We start from the raw sequence: 18,940 nt of genomic DNA on the forward strand, positions 1-18,940 counted from the left end.
CAAAATAATGGGAAACAACAGAACTAGATCCATTTTCCACAGCCTAAGAATTTTATGGCAGAAAGTGATAACTATTCATTCAAAACTTATAAGAGAATTTTTTTTGCTAACAATCATTTAAATTGTAAGATTATTAGATTTTTAATTTGATACTAGTATCCAATAAAGAAACAGGATTACTTATTACTAAAGCAAAGTGATCCATTTCTGTGTCATTTAGAAAAGGTATATATGACCTTTTCTAAAAGCAGACAATATTCCAGAACAAGATGATTCAGCAAATTCCCTAAAAGTACTATTGCTAGTCAACTCTGATTTTACATTTAACAAAAACAGAAAAAAATCCAAGCCATCTGCAAAATCTTGTGAATCTCTTCAGGAACTTACGCTTGATTTTTTTTACAGCTTTAATATACTGCCCACGAAGTTCTTCTAAGGCCTTGCCACTGCAAGGCAGGCAAGCATTTTCAATGGCTCCTTCTGACAATGACCTAAAAACAAATCAAAGATTGCAAAAACAGATCGCAAACGAAAAACTTCATTTGAAAAAATATACATGTATCCATATATTCTAATAAGCTGAGATGTACAAAACATTTCATATACAAGGAACTTCACTATACAGTTATTTAAAATAGGCAGAAAATGAAAACAACTTAAATGTTATGATTATTAAACAAATCATGGCAAGACTGATAGGAAGAAAAACTATACAGCTATTGAAAAATATTGGAGAATATCTAATGACATGAGGAAATGTTTTGTTATAATATTAATTTTGTAAAATGTTAAATAAAATAAAACTACTTTCAAAAAAGGAAAATTAAAATTGCTTTTAACTTCCAGGAAGATGGCGGACTAGAAAGACATGGAACTCTCTTCTCCTCCAGAAAAATAGCTAGAGGTCAGTCTAAAACAACTTAGAAAAATATCTTCTAATGTTTAGGACACCAGGCAAAGGCTGGACACTGCCCAGAGGAGAGAGGGACAAAGGAGGGGAATTGCAAAGACAGAACTGTGACTTGAAACCAGTAGTTGCTGCTGCGACCACCCTCCCCCACACTAAAGACACTAGAATTCTCAGGCCTCTGGGCCAGCTACAGACAAAGGGGGCTCCAGGGATCCACCAACAGAGGAAAGGGGAGAGAAAGGGACACAGCCTAAGGCTGACTCAGCTTCTGATCCACAAATTTGGTCACCTGTGTTCCAGGAGCCCTTCCAGGCCAGGTGGGGCTGCATCATTGTTTGCCTTGGGAGCAGCGGGGCTAAAGAGATACAACCCTCTCAAACTACTTCTCTACTAACGAGGAATGACTGTTGAGAACTCTGAGGGGGGTGGAAATATTTCCTACCTGGGAAAAGGGAGGAGGCTGCCAGAGAAGGCTACAGAACTTTCTCTGAGAAAGTTTGAATTACAAGGCTCTTAGTCTCCAGGCAGAAGCTCTATCACATAGATCCAGTCTGTGTTGCAACAAATACACTGACCAGGCACTGAACTGAGAGCTGCCAAAGAGTGCCATCTGCTGGCAGACCAAGGAACTGCACACGAGAAAATAAAAAGTAAGAGAGGGGAAGTGCGGACTTGACCCAATGGATAGGGCATCCGCCTACAACATGGGAGGTTCACAGTTCAGATCCCAGACTTCCTTGACCCATGTGGAGCTGGCCCATGTGCAGTGCTGATGCGCGCAAGGAGTGCCCATGAATGGCACTGCACACAAAGAGAGCTGACACAAGATGGCACAATGGAAAGAAATGCAGATTCCTGGTGCGGCTGATAAGGATAGAAGCGGTCACAGAAGAACACACAGCGAATGGACACAGAGAGCAGACAACTTGGCAGGGGGAGGGTGGTGTGTGTGAAAGGGGAGAGAAATAAATAAAAAATAAATATTTAAAAAAGAAAAAAAAAATGAAAGAGAAGCTTTTTCCAGCCTTTATAGCTTTACTCACCAAGGCCCTAGGAAGCGGATCTATAACCAATTACTGGGTCCAGAGCCCATTTTTCAGCAATTACTAGGGACAATCCTAATGATGCAGGTCAAACCAAGAATCAAAGAGCAGCAGTAAAAAGAAGCCTCCCATCAATAAATGCTTACAGAGCAGCAGTGACCATTTGAATAAACTACATCCTAATCACATGCTTAGACATCAGCAAAAAATTATGAGCCATACTAAGAAAATGGAAGACAAGGTCCAAGAAAAGGAATATATCAAGGCCCCAGAAGATACACAGGATTTGAGAGAACTAATTAGCGAGATGCACACAAATTTCCAAAATCAAATTAATGAGCTGAAAGACAATATGGCAAAGAGATAAATGACATCAAGAAGATATTGAGGCGGCGGACTTGGCCCAGTGGTTAGGGCATCTGTCTACCACATGGGAGGCCCACAGGTCAAACCCCAGGCCTCCTTGACCCATATGGAGCTGGCCCATGCTCAGTGCTGATGCGTGCAAGGAGTGCCATGCCACACAGGGGTGTCCCCCGCATAGGGGAGCCCCATGCGCAAGGAGTACGCCCTGTAAGGAGAGCCGCCCAGCGCGAAAGAAAGTGCAGCCTGCCCAGGAATGGTGCCACACACACGGAGAGCTGACACAACAAGATGACGCAACAAAAAGAAACACAGATTCCCGTGCCGCTGACAACAACAGAGGCGGACAAAGAAGATGCAGCAAATAGACACAGAGAACAGACAGCCGGGGACGGGGGGAGAGAAATAAATAAATAAATCTTTTTTTTTAAAAAGAAGACACTGAAAGAGCACAAAGAAGAATCTGAAATCCTGAACAGAAAAGTAACAGAGCTCATGGGAATGAAAGACACATTAGAGGCATACAACAGCAGACTTGAAATGAGAAGAAAGAATAAGTGATAATGAAGACAGAAGAACTGAAACTGAAGACAAAAATGAACAGAGAGAAAAGAATGGAAAAAAATGGAGCAGGGACTCAGAGAGTTGCGTGACAACATGAAATCCAACCACATACATGTCATGTGGGTTCCAGAAGGAGAAGGGAAAAGAGGCAGAAAGAGTATATGAGGAAATAATAGCTGAAAATTTCCCACCTCTCAAAGAAGAAATGAACTTACACATGCAAGATGCGCACTGTACCCCAATCAGGATAAATCCAAAGAGACCTTCTCCAAGACACATACTACTCAGAATGCCAAATGTCAAAGATAAAGAGAAAATTTTAAGAGCAACAAGGGAGAAGCAAACCATCACGTACAAGGGATGCCCAGGAAGACTTAGTGTGGTTTCTCATCAGAAACCATAGAGGCGAGAAGACAGTGGTATAATACAATTAGGATACTGAAAGAGAAAAACTGTCAGCAGAGAATTCTTTGTCCAGCAAAATTGTCCTTCAAATATGAATGTGAGTATAAAATAGTCACAAAGAAATGGAGACTAAGAGAATTAGAATCCCTTCACAGGAAATATTAAAGGAAGCCTTGTACCTGAAATATAAAGATAGAAGAGAGAGGTCTGGAGGGGAGTATAGAAGAAAGAAAAGCAGAAAGGATAACCGAAAGAGTAAAAAAACAAAAATAAGACATGACATACGAAAACCAAAGAATAAAATGATGGAAGTAAATAATGCATTTACAGCACTATCATTGAATGTGAATGGATTAAACTCCCCAATCAAAAGATACAGGCTGACAGACCAAAGAAAAAAACATGAGCCATCCATATGCTGCTTACAGGAAACTCACTGTGGACCCAGTAATACAAACCGGCTGAAAGTGAAAGGTTGGAAAAAGATAGTCTATGCAAATATTAACCAGAAAAGAGCAGGTGTAGCTATACTAATATCAGACAAAGCAGTCATTAAATGCAAAAAAGTTAAAAGAGATGCAGAAGGCCATTATATTTTAAGAAAAGGGACAATCCACTAGGAAAATATAACAGTTATAAATATCTATGCACCTAACCAGGGTGTCCCAAAATAGATGAGACAAACTCTGGCAAAACTGAAGGAAGAAATACCCATCTCTACAATAATCATTAGGGATTTCAATACCCCACTGACATCATTAGATAGAAAACTAGACAGAAGATCAGCAAGGAAACAGAAAACTTGAACAATACGATAAATGCGTTAGAATTGACATATACAGAACACTGTGCCTAAACTCAGTGGGTTAAACATTTTTCTCAAGTGCCTGTGGATATTTCTCCAGGATAGACCACATGTTAGGGCACAATGCAGCTCTCAATAAACATAAAAAGATTGAAATTATACAAAGCACCTTCTCAGATCATAATGGAATGAAACTGGAAATCAATAATAGACAGGAAAAAAGTAAATTTGCAAATGTGTGGAGGCTGAACAATACATTCCTAAATACTCAGTGGGTCAAAGAAGAAATTGCAACTGAAATCAGTAAATATATTGAGACAAATGAAAACGAAAAACAAGTTATCAAAAGTTATGGGATACAGCAAAGGCAGTCTTAAAAGGGAAATTTATAGCCCTAAATGCCTACATTAAAAAAGAAGAAAGAGCTAAACTCAAAGATTTAACTGAACAACTAAAGAAACTAGAAAAAGAACAGCAAACCCATCCCAAAACATGTAGAAGGAAACAAATAATAAAGATTAGAGCAGAAATAAATGAAATTGAGAACAAAAAAAAAAAAAAAAAAAAGAGAAAATCAACAAAACCAAAAGCTGGTTCTTTGAAAAGATCAATAAAATTGACAACCCCCTAGCTAGACTAACAAAGAAAAAAAGAGAGAAGATGCAAATAAATACAATCATAAATGAAAGGGGGGGGGTTATGACTGACCACACAAAATGAAAAGGATTAGAGATAAACTAGATGAAATGGACAAATTCCTAGAGACAACCCACTGACGCTACAAGAAATACAAGAACTTAACAAACCAATCACAGTTAAAAATATTTTAATCCATCATCAAAAATCTCCCAGCAAAGAAATGTCCAGGACCAGATGGCTTCAGAGGTGAGTTCCACCAAGCATTTCAAGAAGAATTAACGCAAATCCTGTTTAAACTCTTCCAAAAAATTGAAGAGGAAAAATTACCAGACATATTGTATGAAGCCAACATCACCCTAATACCAAAGACAGACAAAGATACTACAAGAAAAGAAAATTACAGACCAATCTCTCTAATGAACATAGCTGCAAAAATTCTCAACAAAACACTTGCAAATTGAATCCAACAGCATATCAAAGACTTATACATCACAACCAAGAGAGATTTATTCCTGGTATGCAAGGCTGGTTCAATGTAAGAAAATCAACATAATATACCACATTAACAAATTGAAGGGGAAAAAACACATGATCATCTCAATTGATGCAGAAAAGGCATTTGACAAAATCCAGCATCCTTTCTTGATAAAAACGCTTCAAAAGATAGGAATAGAAGGAAAACTTCTCAATATGATAAAAGACATATCTGAAAAACCCACAGCCAACATAGTACACAATGGAGAAAGGTTGAAAGGTTTTCCTCTAAGATCCAGAACAAGACAAGGATGCCTACTGTCATCATTGTTATCAAACACTGTACTAGAAGTTCTAGCTAGGGCAATTAGTCAAGGAAAAAAAAAAAAAAAGGCATCCAAATAGGAAAAGAGGAAGTAAAATTCTCACTATTTACAGATGACATGATCCTGTACTTAGAAAATTTTGGCGTATCCACAACAAAACTACTTGAACTAATAAATGAGTTCAGCAAAGTGTCAGGATACTACATCAACATGCAAATATCAGTAATGTTTTTGTATACTAGTACTGAACAATCTGAGGGGGAAGTCAGGGGGAAAATTCCATTTACTGTAGCAACAGTAAGACTTAAATACCTAGGAATCAATTTAATCAATGATGTACAGAACCTGTATGCAGAAAACTACAACAAACGCTAAAAGAAATTTTTAAAAGATCTAAATAAAAGGAAGGACAGTCCATGTTCATGGATTGGAAGAAAAAATATACTGAAGATGTCAGTCTTACCCAAACCGATTTATATTCAATGCAATACCTATCAAAATTCCAATAGCCTACTTTACAGATTAGAAAAGGCAACTACCAAATTCATTTGGAAGGGGAAGTGTAACCAAATAGCCAAAAGTTTTTTAAAAAAGAAGAGCAACATAGGAAGGATTTCATTGCCTGACCTTGAAACATATTACAAAGCTACAGTGGGCAAAACAGCACAGTACTGGCATAAAAATAGACACATCAATCAGTGGAACAGAAATGAGAATCCATAAAAAAACCCTTACCTATACAATCACCTAGTTTTTGACAAGCCTGCCAAGTCCACGTTAATGGGACAAAATGGTCTCTTCAACAAATGATGCTCCGAGAACTGGATATCTATAAACAAAAGAATGAAAGAGGACCCCTATTTCACTCCCTATACAAGAATCAACTCAAAATGGATCAGAGACCTAAATATAAATGCCAGGATCATAAAACTACTAGAAGAAAATGTAGGGATACATCTTCAAGAACTTGTAGTAGGCAGTGGTTTCTTGAACCTTACATCCAAAGCAAGCGCAACAAAAAAGAAAATGGATAAATGGGACCTCCTCAAAATTAAACATTTTTGTACCTCACAGGACTTTGTCAAAAGGGTGAAAAGGCAGCTGACTCAATGGGAGAAAACATTTAGAAATCATATGATAAGGATTTAATATCTAAGACATATAAAGAGATGTTACAATCCAACAATAAAAAGAGGAACAACCCAAATAAAAAAACGGGGACAACCAGCAAGATGGTGGCAGAGTAAGGAGCTCCTAGAGTCAGCTCCTGCTACAGGGCAGTTAGCAAATATCCAGAGCTATCTGGACTTAAATGAAGCACCTGTTTGGGGGCTCCAGGACACCAGAAGAGCATCCTGCAACATCCTTGGAGGAGTGGCAGGAGGAGACTGCCCATCTGCAAAGAAGATTCATAAGTAGAGTGCTCCACGCCATGGAGGCTAATGCCCATCCTCCACTGGAGGCACAACCACCTCGGGAACTGCTTTGTGGCTGGAACTGAAAGCTCCACTTCCCAAAAACTGGTGAAGGAAGAGATGGTTGGGCACCAACTGCAGCTACTGATGAGTAAATTCAGCAGGCAAAAGCATAATCCTAAGAACAGCTAAAGTTTGAACCTGTACAAGTCAGAAATAGCCGGTAGCCACCGTCTTAACTCTGTACCTGGCACATGGGGAAGTGGGGTGGACTGAAAATCACAGTGCTGGAAGGGACCAGCTTCTTTCCCAGATCAGACTGCAGCTCTAACCTAGGCCCCAGCCCCACCTCCAGCAGGGAAGAAGCTGGGGGGACCTGCACCAGCCTCCTTGAGAAATTACTGGCCAAGCCACGGAGGCCAGTGATTATCCTAGTTTGGCAGCACAAACCACCCCAGGAGCTATTCTGTGGCTGGAATTTGAAGCTCCATTTCCAAAAATGGGGGAGGAAGAGATGGCCATGATTCAGCTGGCTGAAGTATAATCCTAAGAACAGCTAATGTTGAACCTGTCCAAGTTGGAAAGAGGCTGACAGCTACCATTTTTACTCCACCCCAGCATGAGGGGAGGCTGGGCTGACCAAAAATCAGTTACCATAGGGACCAGTTTCTTTCATCTGAACCAGTCTGCAGCCCTAGCCTAAGTTTCAGCCCCACCTCTGAGAGGGAGGAAACTAATGGGCCCTGTACCAGCCTATCCAGGTAACTGCAGGTACACGACTGGCACAGACTGAATAACTGGAAGTCTACCAGGGCAATGTCAGTCATCTTGGACCTGCACTGCATAGATTGCTGTCCACACTTGGAGCTCCATCCCCATCCCAGGCAGGGAAGAAAGGGATGTGAAGCTTCATCAGTCTTTCTGGGCAACTACAGTCTAGGCTTGCACGACTTGGATTATCTCAGATGGCTGTGACTCTGTCCCTACCCCTGGCAAAGGAGAAAGTTGGGAGAAGCTTCAATGGTCCCTGGGGTAAGGAGGGCAGGGTGAGCCTCCACAGCTTATAGCACCAACTAAATACTTGGCTCCTACTGCACAACCAGCAAGGGAAAAACAGCAGGAAGCTCTAAACTAAAGAGAAAACTGCACCCAGAATAAATACTCTAGTAAGCCAGATGCCAAGACACCAAAAAAAAGTTAAAATCCACACCAAGAAACAGGAAGCTATGGCCCAGTTAAAGAAACAAGATAAGCTTCCAGATGATATAAAGGGGTTGAGACAACTAATCATAGATCTTCAAACAAATTTCCTTATAAATTCAATGAGATGGCTAAAGAGATTAAGGATATTAAGAAGACACTAGGGGAAGCAGATGTGGCTCAACTGACAGAGAATCCACCTACCATATAGGAGGTCCAGGGTTCGGTACCAAGGGTCTCCTGGTCCATGTGGTGAGCTGGCCCACGCGCAGTGCTGCCACACAGGGGTGCCCCTGTGTAGGGGTGCCCCACACACAAGGAGAGCACCCTGCAAGGAGAGCCGCCCCATGCAAAAAAAGCACAACCCGCCCAGAAGTGGCACCGCACACAAGGAGAGCTGATGCAGCAAAATAACGCAACAAAAAGAGACACAAATTCCTGGTGCCACCTGACAAGAATGCAAGTGGACACAGGAGAACACACAGCAAATAGACAGAGAGCAATGGGTGGGAAGGAGGGAAGGGGAGAGAAATAAAAATAAATTTAAAAAAAAAAGAGACATTGGATGAGCACAAAGAATTTGAAAGCAAACATAGAAAAATAGCAGATCTTATGGGAACGAAAGGTGCAATAAATGAAATTTAAAAAACATTGGACTCATATAATAGCAGATTTGAGGAGGCAGAAGAAAGGACTGGTGAGCTTGAAGAAATGGCTCCTGAAAGTGAACATAAAAAGAACAGACGAAGAAAAGAATGGAAAAATTGAACAAGGTCTCGGGGAACTAAAAGACGTGCAAACATACGTGTCATGAGTGTCCTAGAAGGAGAAGAGAACGGAAAAGGGGCAGAAGGAATATTTGAAGAAATAATGACAGAACATTTCCCAACCCTACTAAAGGACATAGATAGCCATGTCCAAGAAGCACAATGTATTCCCATCTGAAAAAATCCAAACAGACCAACTCTGAGACACATACTAATCAGAATGTCTAATGCCAAAGACAAAGAGAGAATTCTGACAAGAGCAAGAGAAAAGTAATGCATAATATATAAGGAACACCCAATAAGATTAAGGGCTGATTTCTTACCAGAAACCATGGAGGCAAGAAGACAGTGGTATGATATATTTAAGATATTACAAGAGAAAAACTTCCAGCCAAGAATCTTATATCCAGCAATACTGTCTTTCAAAAATGAGAGCAAGATAAAATATTCACAAATAAACAGAAGGAAGTGGACTTGGCTCAATGGATAGAGCAGTCGCCTACCATATGGGAGATCCAGGGTTTAAACCCAGGGCCTCTTGACCCGTGTGGGGAGCTGGCCCACATGCAGTGCTGATGCACGCAAGGAGTGTCATGCCACGCAGGGGCGTCCCCCACATAGGGGAGCCCCATGTGCAAGGAGTGAGCCCTGTAAGGAGAGCTGCCCTGCACGAAAGAAAGTCCAGCCTGCCCAAGGGTGGCACCGCACACACAGAGAGCTGACGCAGCAAGATGACACAACAAAAAGACACAGATTCCAGTGCTGCTGACAAGAATACAGCAGACACAGAAGAACACATAGTGAATGACACAGATAGCAGACAACTGGGGGGGGGGAGATAAATAAATAAATATAAATCTTAAAAATAAATAAATAAATAAAATAAAATAAAAAGAAAGAGAATTTCTAACCAAGAGACCAGATTTTCAGGAAATTCTAAAGGGTGTGCTATAGCCTGAAAAGACAAGACAGGAGAGAGAGGCCTGGAAAAGAGTCTAGAAATTAAGATTAAGTGAAAAGTAACTAAAAATGTCAAAAGAGTGGTGAAAATATGACAGATAAAATTCAAATAGTCAGGAATAAACTTAACCAATGATGTAAAGCACCTGTATTCAGAAAACTGCAACTCAATATTAAAAGAAATCAAAAAAGGTCTAAATAACTGGAAGAACATTCCATGCTCATGGATTGGAAGACTAAATTTCATTAAGATGTCAATTCTACTCGAACTGATATAGAGTCAATGCAATCCCAATAAATATTCCACCAGCATTTTTTAAAAATTGAAAACAAGATTATCAAATTTATTTGGAAGGGTAAGGAGTCCTGAATACCCAGAAACATCTTAAAAGGAAAAGCGGACTCTCATCTCCAGACTTTAAATCATATTACCTAGCTATAGTGGTAAAAACAGCATGGTACTGGCATAAAGACAGACACACAGACCAATGAAACCAAATTTATGGTTTAGAAACAGACCCTTCCTTGTATGATCAAGTGAGTTTTGACTAACCTGCCAAAACCTACACAGCTCAGGCAGAACAGTCCATTCAGCAAATGGTGCTGAAAGAACTGGATATCCATAGCCAAAAGAAGGAAAGAGGACCCCTATCTCACACCTTACCCAAAAATTAATTCAAAATGCATCAAAACCCTAAAAATAAAAGCAAGAACCATTAAGCTCCTAGAAGAAATTGTAGGAAAATATCTTCAAGACCTGGTGGTAGGTGGTGGATTCTTAAAGGAGATAAGAGGAGAACTGAGATGAACTACTGATGTTTAATGTATGTACAAGTTTTAAATAGCTTTACTGTAAAAGTGCAGAAATGTATAGAGTGGATGGTAACAAAGTGAGTAAAAGCTAGTTTATAAATGGTGATGTAGCTGAAAAATGGTAGTCTAGATATGTAAATGCCAATTGACAGGATGCTAGAGAATAATTTAGGAAGTAAATTGCACCATAAACCAAAAGGTGGATGAGAACTGTATTTGATGGTACAGATGCAAGAGTGTCTTTTGTTAGCTAGTGCAAATGTACATCACTATTGCAAGGTGGTGGGAATGTGGAGAACACGGGAAAAATACAACTGGAATAACCCATGGACTGTAGTTAGCAGTAATAATATTTTTGAATCTATGCCAAAGTTGTACTGTATTGACAATGGGGCAGTATAGAAAATGTGTGCTGAATGTACAGTATGGACATGGTAACAATCAGATGATATTATCTTATCTGTAACAAATGTTCCACTACAATGTGCTGTGTTGATAGAGGGGTGTTGTTTGGAAATTCTGCACATGTGCATGATTGTTTTATAAATTTACAATGTCTGTCATAATAATATATTTTAAAAATAATAATAGGGTGGGTTGGGGTAAAAATATACTAAATGTAAGTTAAGGACTATAATTAGTAGTAAGATTTTGACAATATTCTTTCATAATTTGTAACAAACATCTCATGACAATGCAAGGTGTTGGAGGGTTGATGTATGGGACCCCTGTATGATGTTATGCATGTTTGCTTTGTAAATTCATAACTTTTACTATACACTTATTGTTTATGTACGTTCATATATAAATGATACAAAGATAATAATAGGGTGGGTTGGATTAGTAGTAGTATTTTGATAATGCTGTTTAATCAGTAGTTAAAAATGTTTAACAACAATGCAAGGTATTGGTGGTAGGGTGAGTATGAGTCCTATATGATGTTATATATGCTTGTTTTGTAAATTCACAACTATTACTATGCACTTATTGCTTATGTATGTTTATGTTTGAGTGATATACTTCAATAAATTTAAAAAAATAAATGGGCAAAAGACTTGAATAGACATTTGTCCAAAGAAGAAATAAAAACTGCAAAAAAAAAAAATGAAAAAATGCTTAACATCACTAATTATTTGTGAAATACAAATCAAAGCTATGAGATATCATTTCACACCTACCAGAATGGCCACTCTTAAAGACAGAACTACAAGTGCTGGAGAGGATGTGGAGAGATAGGAACACTTATTCACTGTGGTGGGAATGTAGAATGGTACAGCCACTGTAGAGAACTGTTTGGCAGTTCCTAAAGAAGATGAATATGGACTTGTCATGTGACCCTGCAATACCACTACTGGGTATATACCCAGAAGAACTGAGAGCAGTTGATACAAACAGACATCTGCACACTGAGGTTCACAGCAGCATTATTCACGATTGTCAAAAACTGGAAACAACCCAGGTGTCCATCAACTGATGAATGGATAAAAAAATTGTGGTGTAGTCACACAATGGAATATTATGCAGGTTTAAGAAGAACTGAAGTTGTATAGCACATGACAACATGGATGAACCTGGAAGACATTATGTTGAGTGAAGCAAGGCAGACACAAAAGGACAAATACTGTATGTGTTTCTATGAACCAAATATATTGTGTAACATAAACAAAAAAGAGCAACAACAAAAAACCACCCTGCTTTTAAAAAAAAGGTAAAGGGTTACAAAATAGCTTATACAAGGATCCCAAGTTTTTAAACATGCTGTGCATATGGTGTGCATGTATAAAGAGAGGCTTAAAGGATCTAAAGACAAGATATCTCCTGGGGATAGGATTTTAGAGATTTTCTTCTTTATAACTTTTGCTGTATATCAACAACATTAAATAATATATTTTTTAAAAGTCTACCTTGGTGGTATTTTACTAACTGTTCTCAGCTCTTCCAATTTATTCTTCATGTCATTGTTTTCTTCTATTAATTCTTCAACAACTTTATTGTTCTCTTCTGTAAAAGAAAATTTAGATATTGGCTAGTTAATTTTTTTTTTCAGCCTTCCATTCCCTTAAGTTTCCAATGCAAATGTTTATAGAGGAGAAACTGTGTTATTTTCAGGGGCAACCTGGAGAGGATGCTACCTGATAAACCACATCCTAGTCTAACCACTTCCTTGTTCTGTTTTCTCAGCACTTCAAATCTATGCTCCATCTACATCTTGCTTTCAGTTGTACACTGTCCTGAAGTTGGTTTCCAATTGTTTCATATGCATGTGCTTTGTTTTCCAGCTAGAATGAACCTCTGTAGCCACATACCAGGTTTTTTAATCCTATGTCCCCAGTGGAACCTAGTATATACAGTCTATACTCATAAAAATGCTCGCTGAAGAAGCACCTTGATATAAAAATAAAATGAACCTTAAGTAGATGCCATTTTCAGGATTAATGTATGATTTTCAATTCTTTGGACTTTTAAAAAGAGGACAGAAGATGAATAGAGTTCATATAATATAGAGGAAAAAGCACGAATTTCAGAGTCAGAGAGATATAGGTTTAAATCCTAGCTCAGCTTCTTACCAGTTAGATGAGCTGAGGCAAATTACTTAATCTTTTTGAACCTGAGTTTTTTTGTATGTAAAGTGGGGGTAGTATTACCTACTTTAAAGATTGTAATAAAAATAAAACATGAAATGCATAACATGCATAACATGCTCCCTACTCTGCCACCCCCTCAGCACACTCCATAATATGGGATAAAGGGAATGAATCATTATTACCCCTCATGACTGATATGGCTTAAATGGTTTTAAACCACTCACTCTAACTCCATTACTTTTCAGTAAATGCTATTAACAATGTAGAAAATGGAATTAAAGAAACAAAAACAAAAACCAAGCAAATACAATAACAAAGAAATTAAAACCCAATAGGTGTTATCAAATGACAAGTTCTGGCCCTGGCCCCTTTTGTCATCTTTTTGTTTTAAAGGAAGTAACAACATTCTTGGATTATTTCCAAGTCTCTGAATTACTGAAGATATCTGCTTCAAAAGCATCATGTGGATCAACTATTTTTAATAGTTTTATACATAAAATATACAACTGCCCTTATTTTATTATGGAAAACAAGTTCTTTTGTTTTTGTTTCCTACAAAATTTTATAATAGGATGTTCACATAGCTATATGCACCTACAGTTTGGACAGATACCTCATTTATTCTCCTGGCCTCTATTAAAGAGAAAAATAGTTACAAAAGGAATGCAGTTATTAAAATTTTTATCTTGAAATTCTTAAAACCTTTTCTTGCCTTAAAGAAATTATTATCTATCTCTAATAGTCATAATAAGCAATATGTGTTAATAGGCAGTTTCCCTTAGTCAACACTATTTACTGAGCATGTGCCACAATGCCAGGTACTGTGCTAAGTGCTGGGACAGACATGATTGTTGTTGCCATGAAGTCTACACTCCTAAAAGTAATACACACAGAAAATAATTACAAGGATGATGAAATATTATAAAAAGCATAGAAGCTATGGGAAATGACTAACAGAAGGGCCTAACCAAGTCAGGGATGACTAGGACGGAGAACAAGTATGCTACTGGGGAGAAGATGAGCAGGGCTTAGCCAGGCAATGGGATGAGTCATTGGAAGATAGATGTTTTAGTAAAAACAGAATATGATAACTGCCCAGAAATGAGAGATAATGAAATCCATGCTTATGGCTCTACTGAGAGAATAAGGCAGGTGGAAAAAAGATGAGGCTGGAGGAACTGGCTGGTGCTGGATCACGAATAGCTTTTTTAAGCATTAAGTGCTTAGATTTCATACTGGAAGGGCTTTAGGTAACAGAGGGTCCAATTTACTTTTGTAAAGATTGCTCTAGTTGCCTATGGAAACTGGATAGGAGAGGCATGATTGAAAGTAGAAAGGCTGTTGTTATCTAGACAAGGTAGAAGCGAAGGTAGAAAAAAGCGAACCAATTCACCTGGTCCTTTCCGGCTGCTGCAATTATTTGGGACCCATGCCTTCAGTCACTCAACTATTTAATGTTTAGTATATATTGGCCACCATGACTACAGGATGAACAAGATTATCCCCAGGGAGCTTATAAGTTTGGAAAGGGTATCAGGCAAGTAACCAAAAAATGAAAGCACAGAATGATAAGTAGTGTAATAGAGGAAGTGCCAAATGCAGTGGGGTCCATGGGAGAGGACCATACTATATCAGACTATAGAAAATCAAGGAGGGCTTTGAAAATGAGGTAACTTCTGAGTTGAATCCTAAAGGGTGAGGAAGAGTTAGACCAAGAAGGAAAATGTAGGGGTAAAGTGAAGGAGAACATCATAGGCAAGGTCCAGTGGTTAAAAAACATATATGACCAGTTAAGGAATCTGAAATATTTCAAATGCAAGGAGATAAAGCACTGGATAAAAGTAAAGAGTGAAAGGTAAGAGGGAGCAGACTTACTCTCATAGAAGGGCAATGGGAAACGACAGAAGCTATCCCTTTTAGACTGATTACTCTGCCAGCACTGTGATGAATGGACTGGACCGGGGCCAGGCCAGACACACTTGCCTTTCTTCATACCCTTTCCCTCTGCCTAGAATGCCATTCTTCTCTTTGGCAAACCCTCCATCTTTCAAGGCTTAGTCACAGCTTCCTTAACAATAATATGAGGCAGAGTTTATACCCTTTCTTGTAAACATACATAAGCATGCTCCCCATAGCACTTAGTATTGCAATTTTTTATTATTCTGTTTTAGTTGTTCCCTTACTTGACAATAAACTTTTTAAGGAAGGGAGCAAAGTCTTTGACATCTCCAGAGGACTGGAATGTTGCCTATTTTATTCATTGCTGTATCCTCAGTGCCTAAAACAGTGCTTGACACATATTAAGCCTTCAACAACTGTTCAATCAAGAAAGGAAGAAAGGAACATGACCTTTTTAATCAGAGCTAAAAATTTCCTCTTTTAAGATCAGTAATAATAATTTGGATGGCAAAAATAAAATAAGGTTCAAATTAGGTCTCATTAATCACAACAGAGAATCAGTGTCTACATGAACTAAAATGTCACATTAGAACACTTCAATAAAGATCAAAGAGATTTACACTGGTAGCAGTGCCACCTTAAATGCTAACCTCCGATTTTTTCCACTATAGCTTTGTGATTCCTTTCTAAACGCTGAAGATGCCTACAGCATTTCTCCAGTTTTCTTTCCAGATCTTGACATTCCTGCTTTGCCTTTTCAAGTTCTTGGAAGCAGTGTCCACAGCATGAATCTTTCATTTCAAGGATATTTTTCTTATCTGCAAAAATTAAATGATAGCTAGTCTTTTATACTAGTTTAGACTAAGACCAACCAAAAAAAAAAAAAAGCAAGGAATGAAAACCAGATGACAAGACAAAGTTACAGGGTAATTGAAAGAAGCTTATATGTATGCTACTTAAGATAGAGAGGACTCGGTTTAAATCCTGTCTTTATTTTTCACTGTCCAAGAGATTCAGTATATTACTTAACCTCTCAAGGCTTAGTTTACTAACAAGTAAAACTGGATAAAGCACCCAGTTTAAAAACTGCTATGAAGCCTAGTGCTCAGATCTTAGGATTGAATACCATTCCCAACTAAAAGGAACCTGGGATCTTCAAAAAAGGACAGATTCCAGTACTGAGGCTGAGTATACACAGGAATGAGAATGGATCATCCTGTTACACCAGAAAGTAAGAAAGTGCTCAAAATGGATATGTCACAAGGACATAGGAGCCAGCTTGAATGAACCCCCATTGGCTGAATCAGGCACAATTTGAGCACTAATTAAATACAATGATAATTATAAAGTACTGAAAAAATAGGAATTCATGAGTCCATACCATTAGATAGGCATATATTATGTAGGCATGCATACATGGATGGATGGATGGATGGATGGATGGAGTAAGGAGGAATCTTGATTACAATAGCAAGCCAAGTGCCAAATGGTAAATGCACAGGGATAACAGGAGCCAGAAAAATCATAATTTTGCAGCCACCACAGTTAAAAATCAGGCAAAAATCATCAATGATTGCTAAATCTAAGGGGAAATTTAGCTAGAAACAGGTCAACACAAGTGATGAAAATTAGCCTCACCAATGGGAGACAAATGGACCTCCAGATGTGACAGCTTAAGAGCATACCATCTATGCAGTATTCCAATCAAGAACCTGAACCTAATCAGGGGAAACATCAGACAAATATAAAATGAGGGAAAGTTCCATTTTAAAAGATGGAGGAGGGAAGGCAGAAAATGTGTCATTCAAAAATATCAATGCCTTAAAAGACAAAGAAAGGCTGTGGAAATATTCTAGATTAAAGGAGGCTAAAGAGAAATGAAAAATGAAATGTAATACCTGACCCCAGACAGAATTCTGTACTGGAGAGGATGCTATAAAAGACATCAATGGATCAATTGACAGAATAGAATACAAACTGTGTATTGCTACAATATTTTTATCTAATGTTAAATTTATTGCAGTAAGGTTATGCAAAAAATATCCCTATCCTTAGGAAATATACACTGAAGAATTTAGGGATAAAAGGCTATCCTCAAAGGGTTCAGAAAAATAAAAATAAAATATTCATGCACACACACACAGAGAAGAGCACAAAATGGGGTAAAATATTATCAATACGGATATCTGGATAAAGGGCAACTTTTTGCAATTATTTTTATTCTACAAGTCTTATGGAAATTCGAAATTATTTCCAAATTAAATTATTGAAAGTTTTTGGGAGGCAAGATACATAAAATTGTTTGGCCCAGTACCTGGCATAAAGCAACAATAAATAATAGCAATTGCTACTAGTACTATATTGAACTTATACAATTCATATAATACACAAAAAATTATACAAAAAGTAGATTAGTACTATTAATAATATGGTAAGATAGGAACACTTTGGCACCAGCTCAGAAACTTATGTCCAAAATACTTACATAAAATTATTGATTCAGCAAAATTATTCTTAGCTCACTCCTGATATATAAATGGTGCCATTCATATTCATCGGCATCAGAGGATTAATGCAGCATCATAATGACACCATACATTGAATTTATATTTTTCATTTAAAACACTCTTGTAAAACTAGAAACCATGCAAATGCCCACTGACAAGGGAAAATAAAAATATAGTATATTCATAAAGTGGAATATTATACAGCAGTGAAAATGAATTAACTAGAGCGATATGCAGTAAAAAATCTTAGAAGCATAATATTAACTGGAAAAAGCAAGTTACAGAAAACTACAATAAGTATGATCTTTTTATAACACTAAAAGACAAAATAAAGCTAAAGCTTTTCGGGGTTACTGATATTTGGTCAAACCATATAGAAAATTGAGGAAGTAATAAAAAAATCAAAATAATTGTTACCTCAAATTGGGGGAGAACTTTGGGGTAGAATTTTTATGGATCACATAGTAGTAATAGTATTGGTGCTTTCTATTTCTTATGTTGAATGGTGGGTTTCTGATTGTTAGGCTTCATAACTTACAAAGGAATTAAAAATATCCTTTGTATGTATCACATATTTCATAATTAAGTTTTAAATTACTTTCATGTTGACAGGACTTAGCAAAGCCAAATATCACCTAACACTTGTTTCTCCCCCTTTCACAGCTTAAAATATAATTCAAAATATAACACATAAAATGACATTAAAAAATAAGAAGCAAAATACAAATTATGTTAGTATTATTATCCAGCTAATTGGCAATATACTCTCGACCTTCTAGAACCTAGAAGTAAGGGGAAGGGCCTCTGAATAGCAAGAAATTAGCTGCCAACTGACCTCTTAGAAAAGGGACAGATTTTCTAAAATTCTGGCAATATTGCCTACTGAATTAGAAATGTGTGGAAACTAAGGTTATTGACTTGGTATAATTTGCTTTGGCAAATTTTAGGTCTTTTCCAGATTACAATGGAGACAAAATATATGAAGCAGCTTGTATGTGGAGGAAGGGTGACATCCTAAAATACATGGGGGCTGACAGAGGATTTGCCAATTCCTAGCTTAGAAATATCAGTGACTAGGCAATATGAACCCTAAATTCATTGGTAAGCTTTGATTATACAATGGAGCTGTAGTACAGTATGATAATTCTTTTTTATAATGAAAACTCTAAGTCATTAAGGAAAAGTGAAGCTATTAATTCATTAAGTGTCCCCTGCTCCCACCCTGCCTTTCGCTTCCTTATACTTTGCCCGCCTGTTCCTCGTAA

General features: G+C 37.7%; 1 protein-coding gene across 9 annotated transcripts in view; it reads right to left on the minus strand.

Moving 5' to 3' along the window:
• CEP152 (centrosomal protein 152) overlaps nt 1-18,940 on the minus strand; it is a 114,006-nt gene that overhangs the window by 6,906 nt on the left and 88,160 nt on the right. For 5 of the 9 annotated variants that reach the window (XM_071214188.1, XM_071214187.1, XM_058294160.2 and 2 more), the window contains exons 23-25: nt 15,819-15,986; nt 12,589-12,685; nt 388-491 (exon numbers count right to left, since the gene is read on the minus strand). In XM_071214188.1, the coding sequence (XP_071070289.1) occupies nt 388-491; nt 12,589-12,685; nt 15,819-15,986 (369 nt within the window). The remainder of the gene's footprint in view (nt 1-387; nt 492-12,588; nt 12,686-15,818; nt 15,987-18,940) is intronic. The other 4 variants (XM_071214191.1, XM_058294166.1, XM_071214189.1 and 1 more) reach the window with 1 other exon arrangement.

This window comes from Dasypus novemcinctus, chromosome 3 (assembly GCF_030445035.2).
Source record: "Dasypus novemcinctus isolate mDasNov1 chromosome 3, mDasNov1.1.hap2, whole genome shotgun sequence".
Taxonomy (NCBI): domain Eukaryota; kingdom Metazoa; phylum Chordata; class Mammalia; order Cingulata; family Dasypodidae; genus Dasypus; species Dasypus novemcinctus.